The following is a 16,611-nucleotide window of genomic DNA, read 5'->3' as shown; positions in this document are numbered from 1 at the left end:
CAAGGAACTATAAATCCCCTACAGGCCAAAGTGGATGCTATCCAAAAGTGGCCGGTTCCAAAGTCAAAGAAACAGGTCCAATCCTTCTTAGGCTTGGCCGGATATTATAGGCGATTTGTACCACACTACAGCCAAATCGCCGCCCCGCTGACAGACCTAACCAGAAAGAAACAGACAAATGCAGTTCAGTGGACTGATAAGTGTCAAAAGGCCTTTAACCAGCTTAAGGCAACACTCATGTCTGACCCTGTGCTAAGGGCCCCAGACTTTGACAAACCGTTCCTAGTAACCACAGATGCTTCCGAGCGAGGCGTGGGAGCAGTTTTAATGCAGGAAGGACCGGATCAAGAATTCCATCCTGTCGTGTTTCTCAGCAAAAAACTGTCTGAGAGGGAAAGCCACTGGTCAATCAGCGAAAAGGAATGCTACGCCATTGTGTACGCACTGGAAAAGTTACGCCCATATGTTTGGGGACGGCGCTTCCAACTACAAACAGACCATGCTGCGCTACAGTGGCTTCATACCGCCAAGGGAAATAACAAAAAACTTCTTCGGTGGAGTTTAGCTCTCCAAGATTTTGATTTTGAAATACAACACATTTCGGGAGCTTCTAACAAAGTGGCTGATGCACTCTCCCGGGAAAGTTTCCCAGAGTTAACTGGTTAACAATTGTTCTTGAAATAAAACATATTGTTAGTTTTTATATAATCAGTAGTATGTCTAAAGGTACATGTGTTTTATTAACTCTGTTTTCTCCTAAAGCTCCAGGAAGAAATCACAGCCAGTGTGGAACCGGACGTCCAACACTATCTGTGATTTGGGGGGCGTGTCATAACTATAAAGGGAAGGGTGACAGCTCTCCTGTGTACAGTGCTATGGAATCCCTCCTAGCCAGAGACTCCAAATCCTTATACCTGTAAAGGGTTAAGAAGCTCGGGTAACCTGGCTGACACCTGACCCCAAGGACCAATAAGGGGACAAGATACTTTCAAATCTTGGGGGGGGAAAGGCTTTTGTGTGTGTCCTTTGTTTAAGGGGTTGTTCGCTCTTGGGACTGAGAGGGACCAGACATCAATCCAGGTTCTCCCCATCTTTCTAAACAAGTCTCTCTTATTTCAAAATTGTAAGTAAAAGCCAGGCAAGGCGTCTTAGATTTACTTTGTTTTCTCAACTTGTAAATGTACCTTTTACCAGAGTGCTTATCTTGTTTGCTATACTTTGAACCTAAGACAGAGGGGATTCCTCTGAGCTCTTTAAGTTTGATTACCCTGTAAAGTTATTTTCCATACTGATTTTACAGAGATGATTTTTACCTTTTTCTTTAATTAAAAGCCTTCTTTTTAAGAACCTGATTGATTTCTCCTTGTTTTAAGATCCAAAGGGGGTTTGGATCTGTATTCACCAGGAGTTGGTGAAAGGAAGGAGGGGGGAAGGGTCAATTTCTCCTTGTTTAAAATCCAAGGAGTTTGGATCTGTATTCACCAGGGAATTGGTGAAAGGTTTCTCAAGGCTTCCCAGGGAGGGAATTCTTAAGATGGTGGCAGCGGACCAGAGCTAAGCTGGTAGATAAGCTTAGAAGTTTTCATGCAGGCCCCTACATTTGTACCCTAAAGTTCAAAGTAGGGATACAGCCTTGACAATGTCAAAAATTTAAAGACATTTTTTGTTGGCATAGGTCTGGTATCCTTTGCCAAAAAAGTTCCTGCCACATATTGTTGAGTAGCTCTTTTCTGCTACCCTCTATCCCAGAGGTGGCTGCTTTTCAGTGTTATATGTTGCTTTTGGACCCTTCACGAAGAAAGGTGCTATATAAATGCAAGATCTTTTTAATAAAGATCTCTCTCAAAAATATTCAACAAACTTTAGTAATACAGATCCAAAAAATAAAGTATACATTTCTTTAGGTCCTGGTGTTGGTTTCCTTTTCTTCTTGCCTGTGTTTGGCATTTTTGCATATTGGTTTTTCAGTGACAGCACCACAGGATGTGAGGACCTCACATTCATTAGTGAATTTATCCTCACAAAATCCTTGTAATATAATAAGAAAGTATTAACTCCATTCTACAGATGAACAATGGAAGCACCAAGACATGAAGTGATTTGCAAAAGGTCACGCGGCAAGTCTGTGGCAGGGCCAGAAACAGAACCAAAATCTTCCATGTTCCACTCTAAGGCCTTAATCACAAGACAATCCTTCCAAACTATTTTTACCAGGTTCACTCACCACTAACTTGGGAAAATCCAACACAGAATCTTCTAAGAAGAAAGAGGCAACTGAAATAAGATTATTGAACCAGGAAGAAATAATATTAATTAGCCAGAGAGAAAACATATAAACAGTGTAATCATAATACAAGGTAAACCCCCCAAAAAGTACTGAGGTACCACATCAGCTGTTTATTTGGTATCTGTGTGCAAACACAGAAAAAGCTCAAAGAGAAGAGAGATAACAGCCCTCAAATGTGCTTGACATCATAGGCCTAAGAAAATGGAATAAGAAGGGTTCCAACAATAATAACGCTAATAATATAACGGCACAGTCAGGATTTGATTAAATGGGTTCCCTTAGCCTCTTTTCTATTAAAAAATGTCCTAGTTTAAATTAGGTTAAATGCCTATTTTCCAACATGCAAAGTTAATTTAAAAAAATACTTTCTCCGGTTTTATTTTTGTATTTTTTCATTCCACATGTAACTGGTTAAAACTCATTTAAATTAACGCAAAGCTTATTTTCTTCAGTATTTTAACATGTGTAAGAGACAAGACAACATTTACCAATAAATCTTGTAATCAGGCTTCATTAGACCATCATAAAAGGAATTCAGGACATCCTCTGACATTTACCATTTTTGTATTTTCCATTCTTAATAGGCCATCATTATGACAAACAACAATACTATTTATGTGGTTCATGAGAGAAAAAAGTAGTTATGACCATTAAAATAAAAAATGAGAAAATTCCAAAACAAGCTCTTCGTATTTTTGTATAACAAAAAAGAGATTACTTGAGAATAATTTCTTTTACAGATAAAAGCAGGATGAAGGTAAAGACAATGTAAGCTCCTAGCAATGCTGCCTCCTATCTCTCCTCTATAATTTCTACTAATGTTCTTGGTCATGATATGCCTCAAATATGAGAATTGAAAGACTAATTGGCATGTCTACTTACCATTTCGAAAACCCATGTGTTGTTCAGACATTTACTGAACTGAAATATAGCTGTTGGCAGAACAAGCGAACTTAACCAAGGGGAAACAAAACTCTGTTTCCCTAGTTATCACTAGCAAGTCACCAACTGGACTTCTTAATGACTACCTGATAAAACAGATTTGGATGTACTTTGATAATTCTCAAGATCAGCATTTCTCCCCTCTTTTTCTTCCTTCATTAACGAAAATGAACTGGTCAACTCACCTCTCTTTTCTCTGTTAACTTCCTCCAGGATATGTTCTTGCTTTTTTATTTGTTCAAAGAGAGATTGACGCTCACACTCCTTGCTCAATGTCAAGTGCTTAAACTGCTCTCGACTCTGCAATAGGTGGCGCCGCAGCTTCCGTTCCTTGCTTTCTCTCTCTTTCACCTCTTCACACATCCATTGAAGTTTAGTCTAGAGAAGAACAAATTTATGTGACACTAAAAAGGAGAGAGAATTCTAATAAAAATACTAGGACTTAAATTCTACACTGAACGAACAAGAACATTTGGAATCAGCTTACTGATTTATAACAGCTATTGCTATACAAGTTTAAAAAGAAATATTAAAAATATATTAAAGGACAAATTCTGACTTAACATTCAAATTAAAATGTGCACATATATTTTGGTTGGCAGCAACTGCATGCTCAAACCAAACACGTAGATTATTTTTTCCAGGAGGATAAGCCTGCAGGCTGTGAGTCTATTGGCCATTGCTGGTTCAGAGGGGATACGGCATACAGGCAGCCTGGTGAACAGACCCCACCCTGGAATGCAATGGCATGATTCCTGCAACACTTGGTTTGCAGAGGAACATAGGCACTGCCATAGTGGATCAGACCCAAGAGCTATCTAGTCCAGTAACCTGTCTCTGACAGTGGCCAGCAACATGGCCATGCTTCAAAGGAAGGGGTAAGAAACAAGCAGTCGGTAAACATGGGAAAATCTGCCTCCCACATAAGGTCTCCTGATCTCCAGCAGTTAGAGACTGGATTAACCGCTGAAGCATGAGGTTTAATAGCTCTTCCACAACATTTTTATCATGAATTACAATAACTTTCAATCATTTTGTTATCCATATAAATGTCTAATCCCTTTTTGAATTTTATTAAGTTAATGGCCTAAATGTCTTCCTGTGGCAGATAATTCCACAGGTTAGTTACATATTGTGTGAAAAAATATTTCCTTTTATGAGTTATGAATTTCCCACCATTCAATCTCATTAAATGTCTTTGTTCTTGAATTATGAGACAGTGTGAGCTCAAGTTTCCCATCTACCTTCTCTATGTCATTCATTATTTTATCCACTTTTATCATGTCCTCTATTATCTCCTAAGGAAAATAATCCCAATCTTTTCAATTTCTCTTCAGTTTCTTTTCCAGGTACTTAATCATTCTTGTCACACTTCTCTGAACTCCCTCTAGTCCTGCAATATCCTTTTGAGATGGGATGACCGTACTGCACACAGTATTCATGATGAGGCCATGCCACTAATTTATATAAGGGCCTTATACTATTCCCATATTCCTCATTCCTTATGAAACCTAACATCTTGTTTGCTTTTTTGACTGCAGTTGCACCAAGCAGAGGTCTTCACTGAGATGTCTTCAGTGAAGCCCAAGTCCCCTTCTTGAAATTATACAGTTAATTTAAAACTCTGTAATGTGTACAAGCCATTTAATTTTCCCCTCCAATTTCCATTATTTTGCATTTATTGACATTAAATTTCAATTACCATCATGTTGCTCATTCACCTTGCTTGATTAAGTCTCTCTGAACTTCCAAAATATTCTCTTAACAGATTTAAGGGAAACAACAAATGGGATGCAGGACTTCTGCCCCATATTTCCATCACAGAGGTGTTGATTTTTGGGAAGGTTACCTATACAAAGTGCCCTGACAAAATCTGGCTCCAACGTTGAAACCAGAGCTTCTAAGCAAAAAATGCCCAGCTCTAAACTGACCCAAACTCAAATGGTTTGGTTGACCCATAAACAGTAGAAGGAACACATGAGCTATTGAACTCACAAATACAGCTTTGGCCTGAAGCCTTCTATATCTTCCAGTACATTTAAAAAAAATGTATTAAATCTTTGTATTAAATTGGGGCCTATGGAGATTACAAATTCCAATAAGTCTTGTGCTTTTGCAAAGCTCAAGATGGCTTAATGTACCACGGATCGGTACAGTGCCCGCATCACTGCCGTGGAAGAGTTCAAGTATCTAACAAGAAATCTGTTCTTTTAAAATTTATGCAACTCAAAATACTAAGAGTGGACCTACGGTCTACCAGTTACAGACCAGGGTCTGGAAACCACAAACGGAGAGGTAGGTTCGGGGTGACTGTAATAGGTTCAAGTCACAATTTCACTACTCACAGTTTGAGGTCAGAAGCCATTTGACCTACATGTACCTGTGTCAGCTCATAGCTTTGAGTGAAAAAAGCATTTAATTGAAAACCACATAATGCATTGTCCAGTGAAAAAATATTTACTCCCAACCTGCCTCACAAATAATCCATTAAGCTATATGGATTAAACTACAATAGCTACAACAACAACAAAAAAGGCACTATTCCCACTGTCTCCACTCTAATTAAGAGCTGAGTTTTTAAAGAGTTAAACCTGAACAAAGTCATTTCTACACCCATAAATTCCCAGAACTAAAGAAGGAGCGAAGAAACAAAGAAAAGAAGATGGGGAAGGAAGAAAAACATAGGACAGAAAAAGTGGGATTCTAAAGGGGAATAGATTCCACCCTAAATGATAGTGAATGTGACAACAGGATGCAGAACAAATCATTTAAAACTGCAGTACTTTATGCAGTACCTAAAGACTAGTTTGATTCTGTTCTCATACATGGGGATTGAGGATATGTCCAAAATTCGTACTCCAGCCTCGGGTCATAATTAAAAATGGAATTTGAGCCTCTCCATTAAATGAGTCAAAAATCACCAATTTCAGGGACAGCCTATACAAAGATGACAATGTCATGATTACAGTAGCACTGTGAAAACTAACTCTAACACCTGCAGCTCTAACCGCATTCCCTTCAGTGTCAGCCACTTGAACCACAAAATAATTTCCCATCTACCTCTCCCTTGACTGCTGTAAAGAGATATGTCCCTATACGTGAGTCCCTGATGCTGCAGTGGCTGAGCCTTTAACATGAGACCACGTTACAATCTTTGCTGTGAAATGGGATGAGACTGCTGGGTTTTGTGAGAGTATCATCAGATTTGCATATTGGTAAAGTGAAAATGTGTGAGGTTTTACAGAATGCTGTACATAATACATACATATACACACACACACACACACACACGCATGCGTGCGCACACACACACTTACTTTTAAAAAAACTGAACAGATAAAGCAGAAATTCCATTTGCAGTTAGCAAAAATATCATTTCAGAACTAAGGTTTAATCTGAGAGATGACTTTTAAAGCATTAAAAACCACCATCTTTTATGCTAACAGCTAAATATTTAAGGTGTCAACCACTTTAAAAATAAAAAAAGCCCAGGACTTGTATATATTTTAACCACTTGCACTTCAGTTCACTTGAGTGATTGGGGTTATTGAGGGACCAAGTTGGGGTTTAACTAGGAATACAGGGTTTTGGCTGTGAGACTCTTGTTTTCCCTGGTGCTCCAGAGAGCCAAAGCAGCCATGCCAGAGGATGCAGAGTCTTCCCAGCAAGGCATCAGTGCTTGAGGAGATCTCCTCAGTGATGCTGCTTTGGGGCACCAGGGAGCTAGAGCAGTAGTACCAAGAAGAGCCCCTGAACAAGTGCCAAGGCTGCAGCATAGGGACACTGAACCCTATCTGCCCAGCCCATGGCCCCTATATACACTCACATGTTTCACTCCTGATGCAAAAGTTTCTCCCTCACACATGTCCCAAACACCCCTGTAAAATCCCCTTTCTTCCAAACACACGTGGATCCAAGTACATTTCTCTCCGGCTCCCCCCCACTCCCTGCTCTATCTCCAACATTTCTACTCACCTCACATGCATCTCCAGAGCACTACCACCTCCCCCAGAGTCCACCCCCATATACCTCTGCTGCCCAACCTCACCAGAGGTATGTACAGACCACAACTGGGGAGAGAAATAGTTAGAAAACATCCATTAAAACCAAGTTTCAATGAAAAATTAAAATAAACTTTCCTAAAATATTTGAAATTTGTTGTTTCTCATCAGCACACCTGTAGTCAGGAAGGGAAGATCATCTAGTTTATGACAAATAAGGGAAATAAACTGTGTGTTTCATTTTAAAAGTTCAAAAAGCAACCTACGTCTGAGAAGTTATTAGTATGTCTGACTGGGAATAGTTTGTGGGGACTATTGAGCTTCAGAAACCTAATGATACACGAGGAAAACAAAACCAAATTTCAAAAAGGGAACATTTTAAAACAGTGCCTCTGCAAAAGTTAGTTAAAAAGACAGAGAAAAAATTGCACAGAAAATTCAATTGTCCTATGAAGAATTACTGTGCCAAATGTGGAGACTAAATTCAACCACTCAAGTATGAAACAGAGTGGACTTTTAGTCCTGCTCTAAGGGCAAATCTTGATGTAACCTCAATTACAGAATAGTTACTCTGTCACTCAAACACACCCAGAACCAAAACAATTTTTATCTTTTTTCTCCTCAGCTAGCTATGAAAAAAATGGTTACTAATCTGTTCCATAACTGTTGTTCTTTGAGATGCATTGCACATGTCCACTCCACTCTTGGTATTGGTGCATCCAGCGCACGGCCATCAGAAATTTTTTCACTCAACAGTATCTGTTGTGGGGCTCGAGCACTCCCTGTTGTCCTCACACACCACTGTGTGCAGGTATAAAGAGCAGAGCCATCCCTAGCCCCACCGTCATATGTGGTTTTGGTAGAATACAGGCAAATAAATTGGCTGGTTGATGTGGAAAGAGGAAGCCACCCTTGGGACGAACTTCAGATGAGGATGTAGATAAATGTTGTCCTTAAAAAAGATTGTACGTGGAAATCCCGATATTAATGCCCACAGCTCCCCTACTCTTCTGGCCAAGGTAATGGCCACCAAAAAGGCCAACTTCATTGATAGATGCGGCAGTGAGCAGTAGTCAATGATTCAAATGGAGGACCCATACGTCTTGAGTTCAGATCCCACGGTGAAATGGGGTCTTGTACTTGAGAGTATAATTTTTCTGTGTTGATTAACTGCTCCAGAGGATTGAATGTTGACTGGCTCGGGGCAACACTGCTCTGCACTTGCACTTTGGACTGGATTTTGACAAGGTAGGAGTAAACCTGCACTCCTGATCTTCAGAGGAATGCAGCTACTACCGCCATGATCTTTATAAAAGACCCTGGGAGCTGCTGACAGGCTGAAAGGTAGTACAGTGAACTGGTAATGATTTTGATTTACCAGAAATCAGAGGTACTTCCTATGGGCTTGAATGATTGCCACATGGAAGTAGGGATTTTTTAAATTGAGGGCAGCATACCAGTCCCTGGGATCCAGGTAAGGGATAATAGAAGCTAGGGTGAACATGCGAAACTTTCTCCTTTTTAAGAATTGTTGAGATGACAGATCTAAAATTGACCTGAGACCCCTTTCATTTTGGGGATTAGGAAATATGGGGAATAAAACCCCTTCCCTCTGATGCTACATGGAACCTCCTCTATGGCTCCCTGGATAAGGAGTTTTTCATGAAAGTGGTCCCTGAAGAGGGAACGAGGGGGATGGTGGGTGGGAGCAGTAGAAGCAAACTAGAGAATATATCCCACTTCCACCATGCTCAAGATCCACTTGTCCCAAGTAATCCAGGACAGAGCACTGCAGAAGTGGGACAGACAATTTGCAATGGTGAGAGGGTTCAGGCCTGGAAAGATGGAGACTGGTATGTCAACCTCAATTGGCTCATAAAAATACTTGTTTTGTGGTTCCTGGGTGTCTTGAGGGGCCCAATGCCGAAACAGCAAGCAAGGGAGGCGTACACCTATAACTCTTTTTTGATAGGTCCTGCGGAAGAGGAGCGGAATGGGCCATCTGGTCCAAGAATAGAGAAGGACCCTCGAATAGCCAGTCCTGGATAGTAGTCTGGACTTCATTGTGAAGACCAGAAAACTGCAGCCAGGATGATCTACACATGGCCACTGCAAAGGCCATGGTTCTAGCTGCAGAGTCTGCTGCATCCAGCCCCACCTACAGTGAAGTTCCCATGATCAGTCGGTCCTCACTGACCAGGGAAGAGAACTCCTGCCTAGCGTTCTCCGGAAGGAGCTCCTTTAACTTTTGCATGGAACCTCACAAATTTGCACAAACCTGACAAATAAGTCCAGCCGTCTGGCACCTTTTGATTTGGGGGTGTCCCTGTCATTCTCTCTCATTAGCTGCTGTGACGACTAATGAGCCCAAAGGTGGGTGAATATACCGTACTCAAACCCTTGGGAGGGTACATAGTACTTTCTTAGAGGTTCAAGGCAAAGAGAATAGAGTCTGCCCCCAAAGCCTTTATTGGCTCTAGTATCGCCTTGTTCATTGGCAGAGCTACCATGGAGGGCCCCACCGATGATAAAAGGACAACTCGAGAGCTCCCTGACCTCTTCGACCTGTGCACCTAAGCCTGCAACAACTCTTTTCAATAACTCATGACAAACCTTAAAATCACCAGGAGGAGGTGAAGTTGTGCCAGATGAAATGGCCTCATCTGAAAAGGAAGCCAAGACCAGGGGGATAGAATCTCTTCTACCAGCTGTTGCTCTGTATCTGGAACCTCCTCTTAATGCTTGATACCAGTCTTGATGCTGGCCTCTTGAAACAGAGCCACTCGGTGTGTAGATTCAGCCCTTCTAGATGAGGGCACTGAGTATGCACAGTGTTGGGAAGATCTGGAAGCTGGGGGAAACCCTCAAGAGTTCCAAAATGGCCACTGAACCAGGACAGAGTCCAATTGTCCTGGCCAGATTCCCATGCCAGGACCCATTCAAAGGTCACAGCAGTAGGTGCACTGCTTACTGAAACTGCAGCACTCAGCACCGAGTCAGACTGGGACAGCGCCAACAGTGGCCTGAACACTGCCTTCATCAGCAGGAATTTTAGCCTAGCCTCCTTATTCTTCTTCATCCTAGGTTCAAACTCCCTGCAAGCCTAGCACCGGTTCCTCATATGTGCTTCTCCCAAGCACTTTAGGCAGCTGTTGTGCAGGTTACTCATAGGCATAGGCCTGGAGCCTGAAGCCAGACATAGGCCTGGAGCCATGGCTTGAAATCTGATGACCAGGGCATACCTCGGTGTCATACATAAAAAAAACCCTGAACAGGGAAAACAAGAAGTAAAAAAAAACCATCTATAATACTGTTAAAACTTACTTTCATAACATTACTAAGACTAGGCTAACACTATACACTATATTCAAAAAGGCTGAGAGAAATAACAGTTCTGGTAGAAAACAGAGTTCCAATGACAATCAGGAGTGGTAAGAAGGAACTGAGGGGGGCTAAAGGTAGTTCTGCCTTTTATAACTACACACTGTGGAGTATACAGCAGGGGGAACTCCAGCCACCCAACAGATACCGCTGAGGGAAAAAGTTTCTGACAGCCATGCACTGCATGGGTGCACTGACACTAAGGGTATGTCTACACTACGAGAGTAGTTCGATTTTAGTTAAATCGAATATGTGGAATCGATATTACAAAGTCGAACGTGTGTGTCCACACTAAGGACAGTAATTCGACTTTGTGAGACTTTGTGAGTCCACACTAACGGGGCAAGCGTCGACATTGGAAGCGGTGCACTGTGGGCAGCTATCCCACAGTTCCCGCAGTCCCCGCTGCCCATTGGAATTCTGGGTCGAGCCGCCAATGCCTTCTGGGTAAAAAAAAAGGGTAGAGGGTGCTTTTGGGTAATTGTCGTCATCTGTCCGTCACTAACGCCCTCCCTCCCTGAAAGCGCCGGCGGGAAATCAGTTCGCGCACTTTTCTGATTACTGACAGCGCGGACGCCACAGCAGTGCGAGCATGGATCCCGCTGCGACCATCGCTGCAGTTGTGGCAGTTCTCAACGCCTCGCAGCTTCTCATCCACCTTTACCAGAGGCAGCTGCAGATAAATCAGTGGAGGCGGCTACGGCACCACCGTGAGGGCATGAAGTCGGAGAGTAGCTCCGACCTCTCAGAAAACAGGAGACCCAGCGCCCAGGACATCTCGGTGTCACTGGGTCTTGTGGATACTGTGGAACGGCGATTCTGGGCCCTGGAAACAAGCACTGACTGGTGGGACCGCATAGTGCTGCAGGTCTGGGATGAATCCCAGTGGCTGCGAAACTTTCGCATGCGGAAGGGGACTTTCCTCGAACTGTGTGACTTGCTGTCCCCTGCCCTGAAGCGAAAGGACACCCGGATGCGAGCAGCCCTGACTGTCCAGAAGCGAGTGGCCATAGCCCTCTGGAAGCTTGCAACGCCAGACAGCTACCGGTCAGTCGCGAACCACTTTGGTGTGGGCAAGTCTACCGTGGGGGTTGCTGTCATGCAAGTAGCCACGGCAATCGTCAAGGTACTGCTATCAAAGGTAGTGACCCTGGGAAACGTGGAGCTCATCATAGATGGCTTTGCCGAGATGGGATTCCCAAACTGCGGTGGGGCTATAGATGGGACTCACATCCCTATCCTGGGACCGGACCACCAGGCCAGCCAGTACATAAACAGAAAGGGATACTTTTCTATGGTGCTGCAAGCACTGGTGGACCACAGGGGACGTTTTACAAATATCAACGTTGGATGGCCTGGCAAGGTTCATGACGCTCGGGTTTTCAGGAACTCTGGTCTGTTTAGACGGCTGCAGGAAGGTCTTTACTTCCCGGACCAAAAAATAAGTCTTGGGGATGTGGAGATGCCTACTGTGATCCTCGGGGACCCTGCATACCCGCTAATGCCCTGGCTCATGAAGCCCTACACTGGCGCACTGGACTCAGGGAAAGAACTCTTCAACTACCGGCTGAGCAAGTGCAGAATGGTGGTGGAGTGTGCTTTTGGCCGTCTCAAGGGGAGATGGAGACGCTTACTCACTCGCTGTGATCTCAGCGAAACCAATATCCCCATTGTGATAGCTGCTTGCTGTGTGCTCCACAATCTGTGTGAGAGCAAGGGGGAGACCTTTATGGCGGGGTGGGAGGTTGAGGCAAATAGCCTGGCTTCTGATTACGCCCAGCCAGACAGCCGGGCGATTAGAAGATCCCAGCGGGACGCGCTGTGCATCAGGGAGGCTTTGAAAGCCAGGTTCCTGACTGAGCAGGGTCTCCAGTGACTGTTTAGTTTGTGGACACAGATGCTGAACCTGCCCCCGTTTCTTTACCCAGTTACTGTTGACTATCCTTCCAAGTTACATACCCCCTTCACCACCTTCCCAACAAATAAAATCTGTTCCATTTTGTTAATGAACAAGGTTCTCTTTCTTACTGTTTTCGCGGGAATGTTTTAAACCGGGGACGCAGACTGTGGCGGGGGGCGGGGTTAGTGTTTTGATGCAAATGATGCTTCTAAACTCCGGGAATGACAGGCTCCGCAGTGCTGGATTGGTTGTTTCAACGGAGCCTGCCAGCAGTCCTGGGCGGGACTGCGTGTATGTGTCGGCCAAGTGACTTTCTGGCAGGGGCGGAGGGTTACAGACCCCCGTGCTGCGTGGCTCTGTGATCCAGGATAAGGGCCGCGTCATAAGATCTCTAACTGCCCTCCCCCGCCACAAAGTCACAGATCAATCCCCCCGCCCCCCAGAACATGAAAACCACCTCCCAGACTGACCAGGGTAACTGGTGACTGCACTGTGTATGTGTCCTGATGCTGGACCTGCCCCCGCCTCTGTAGCCTGCTAAAGGTGACTGTCCTGTCCAAGTAACAAACCCCTTCCCCCCCTTCAGACAGAATCCCCTCTAAAAGACACTCTCGGAAACAGTACTTAACAGAAACAGATGTTTTATTATGAACCGCACATGAAAAGGGGGGGGAGGAAACTTGGACAGTGGCTTGTGTGAGATGGGTAGGAAAGGACTTTTCAAACTTTGTGGAACGAGAGCCTTCTATTGCTGCAGCAGTCTGCAGGGGCTGAATGAAAGTTTTAACGGCCCTTGCCGCCCCTCCTTCTTTGGACTTTTGGTGAGGGGGGTGTGGGACTTGGTGGCGGGGGAGGGCGGTTAGAGATAGACAGCAGCAGGGCTCTGTCCTCCTGCCTCCGGTCTTGCAGAACATCCACTAGGCGCCGGAGCGTCTCCGTTTGCTCCCTCATTAGTCCAAGCAGGGTTTGAGTAGCCTGCTGGTCTTCCTGGCGCCACCTCTCCTCCCGTTCCATGACTGCTCGGTGCATTTCTGACAAGTTCTCCCTCCACTGTGTCGTCTGGGCTGCCTGCTCTCGTGAGCAGTCCATAAGTTCATAGAACATGTCCTCACGCGTCTTCTTCTTCCTCCTCCTAATCTGCGCTAGCCTCTGGGAGTGTGATGCCAGGCTGGGTTGGGAGACAGTCGCAGATGTGTCTGTGGGAATGGGAAAAAGGGAGTGAATTCCTGAGACAGATAAATGAAGTTGCTAACAAAGAACATAGTCTTTCTCTGTGAACAACACCATGCACTGCACCTTTCACATGCGCACTCAGGACAAGGTCGAATTTTCGGCCCTCGCCTTCAGTGCCTGGGGTCTTGCAGTTGCGATCAGAGAAGCGTGGCAGGACACCTCTACTTTTGTTGCAGGAAAACATGGTAAGCCGTAGACTTGTGGCAGCTTAAAAATTTAATAGTAGCACTGGGCTCCTTTCGCACTGAAAGCAAGGCCACTCTCTGCTGGCAGCAATCAGGGAAGCATAAGCTCTGCCCCTGTCCCACCACCTCGCGGCTGTCCCAGGGAAAGATCCCTGTATGCTGCCCCTCTGCCGCCTCCACCGCGTGGCTGTAAAGCAGTCCCAATACTAACATTCCCCTCCCTAATTTAAAGCAGGGCGTCATGTGCGACATAACGCTGATGAGGATCTCGGAGAGCGAGAGGGGACGGATGCTTCGGGAGAGCATGCAGAAGCCAGGGCCGTATGCCGCCATGCTCTGCCGTGCGATGATCCCGGACTACTTAATAGAGTCATGGCGTGGGAACGTGTCTTACCACGGTGGACCGAACAAGATCGCCCTGCCACGGAACCTGATGCGCATGCTTGAGCGGTACCTCCAGGAGAGCTATGCTGAGCTCTCCCAGGAGGACTCTCTGTCAATTCCCGGACATATTGACCGTCTTTTCGTGTAACTGTACTGGAAGGGACTACAGAGTGGAGCGTCCTGTGGTTGCCTAATCATGAAAATCCGGACATTATTTGATTTTTTATACATAGTTGGGACTAAATAGTTGCCTAAGACAAAGAAATCATGAACACCCAATTGCTGATATAGTTAATATTCCTGTTTTGTTATAAATAAAAGTTTCTATGTTTAAATGAGTGAATGAAAAGCCCATTCTTAACAATATAAATATTCCAGTTATGTTAAAATTAAATGTTTAGATGTTTAAAGCACTCACTGCTTGATCCTTCCCCTGATTCGGTGTCCGGGGTAACGGCTGGGGACGGTTGGTAGGGGATCTCGGTAAGGGTGATGAAGAGCTCCTGGCTGTCGTTGAAATCAGCGGTGCAAATGCTGTCGACTGCCTCGTCCTCCTCATCTCCTTCCTCATCTTCCCCGTCCGCTAACATTTCCGACGAGGAACCGGCCGTGGACAATATCCCATCCTCAGAGTCCACGGTCAGTGGTGGGGTAGTGGTGGCGGCCGCACCTAGGATGGAATGCAGTGCCTCGTAGAAACGGGATGTGTGGGGCTGGGATCCGGAGCGTCCGTTTGCCTCTTTGGTTTTTTGGTAGCCTTGTCTCAGCTCCTTGATTTTCACGCGGCACTGCGTTGCATCCCGGCTGTATCCTCTCTCTGCCATGGCTTTAGAGATCTTCTCGTAGATCTTTGCATTCCTTCTTTTGGAGCGCAGCTCTGAAAGCACGGACTCATCGCCCCACACAGCGATGAGATCCAAGACTTCCCGATCAGTCCATGCTGGGGCCCTCTTTCTATTAGATTGCACGGCCATCTCTGCTGGAGAGCTCTGCATCGTTGCCAGTGCTGCTGAGCTCTCCACGCTGTCCAAACAGAAAATGAGATTCAAACTGCCCAGACAGGAAAAGGAATTCAAATTTTCCCGGGGCTTTTCCTGTGTGGCTGGTCAGAGCATCCGAGCTCGAACTGCTGTCCAGAGCGTCAACAGAGTGGTGCACTGTGGGATAGCTCCCGGAGCTATTACCGTCGATTTCCAGCCACACCTAGCCTAATTCGATATTGCCATTTCGAATTTAGCGCTACTCCTCTCGTTTTCGAGGAGTACAGAAGTCGAATTTAAGAGAGCTCTATGTCGAACTAAAAAGCTTCGTGGTGTGGACGGGTGCAGGGTTAATTCGATGTAACAGCGCTAAATTCGACATAAACTCCTAGTGTAGACCAGGCCTAAGAGTGGAATGCATATATGCAATCATTCAAAGAAGAACCAGGGAACACAAAATTTGGATTTCAGAAATGTTACAAACCAAAGTCCCCTTCTTTCCAATATTCATCAGCAAATGCAGTGACCTGGAAGTAGAATTCAAGTGATTCCAGGTGATCAGAAATTCAGCCCAGAAATATAATATTTTATATATAAGGTGCAAATCTACAGAACTGCAGTATTTTCTATTCCCCTTCATTTCAGGTCTCCTCTACCAATAACTAAAGAAACTCATTTGGCAGATTTATGAAAACAATTACTAAATGCCCTTTGAAAGGTCCTTCTAATACTGCCTAGGATGTCAGCGGCAACTACCTGAATAGGACACTGTTTCCTATACAGTTCTTGTCCTCTGATTCAAAATCTTATCTCCGTTATTTATAGTGATATTCATTCTTGATCTATGTGTATTACATTCTAGCCCATCAATAACCTTAAGCCGCCTTGCTAGCAAACAGATTCAATTTCTCCTCAGTCAATTGGTCAACTTTTCTTCCACTGCCATGACCCTTTTACACTGCAGAGAGAAAGGTTTGTTTCATGCAGTATAAAAGCTATTTTAATCATGAGAAGCTTAATCCTATTAAAAGATACTGGATAAGACTGCTTACAGGGCTTGCAAAGAAAAAAGCAAGGGTTAGAAGTTACCAGTCATCTCTTTGAACCATTAAGCCGAGGCACAGAAATGAAAGCTTACAGTAGGCTCATATGCCAGGGTTGGCAGGCTCATAAGAGATTTCCAAGCATGTGTGTACTCACATTATGAGAGTCATGGGCTTTAAAAGAAGGGTTAAAGGAAAATAGCACGTTTTTCAAGAATCCAGTCTAAAACAGTCTAGATATAAAACAAAACTGCTTTACATCAAAACATGTCTTG

At 44.5% G+C, this 16,611-nt stretch overlaps 1 protein-coding gene across 1 annotated transcript in view; it reads right to left on the bottom strand.

Moving 5' to 3' along the window:
• The window catches only part of CEP128 (centrosomal protein 128), a 421,445-nt gene that overhangs the window by 248,529 nt on the left and 156,305 nt on the right, over positions 1 to 16,611 (bottom strand). The window contains exon 17 of the mRNA XM_065403283.1: positions 3,415 to 3,607. Coding sequence (XP_065259355.1) covers positions 3,415 to 3,607 — 193 coding nt within the window. The remainder of the gene's footprint in view (positions 1 to 3,414; positions 3,608 to 16,611) is intronic.

This window comes from Emys orbicularis, chromosome 4, assembly GCF_028017835.1.
Source record: "Emys orbicularis isolate rEmyOrb1 chromosome 4, rEmyOrb1.hap1, whole genome shotgun sequence".
Lineage (NCBI taxonomy): Eukaryota > Metazoa > Chordata > Testudines > Emydidae > Emys > Emys orbicularis.
The sequence above is the reverse complement of the archived record's forward strand: the minus strand, read 5'-3'. Positions and strand labels throughout refer to the sequence as shown.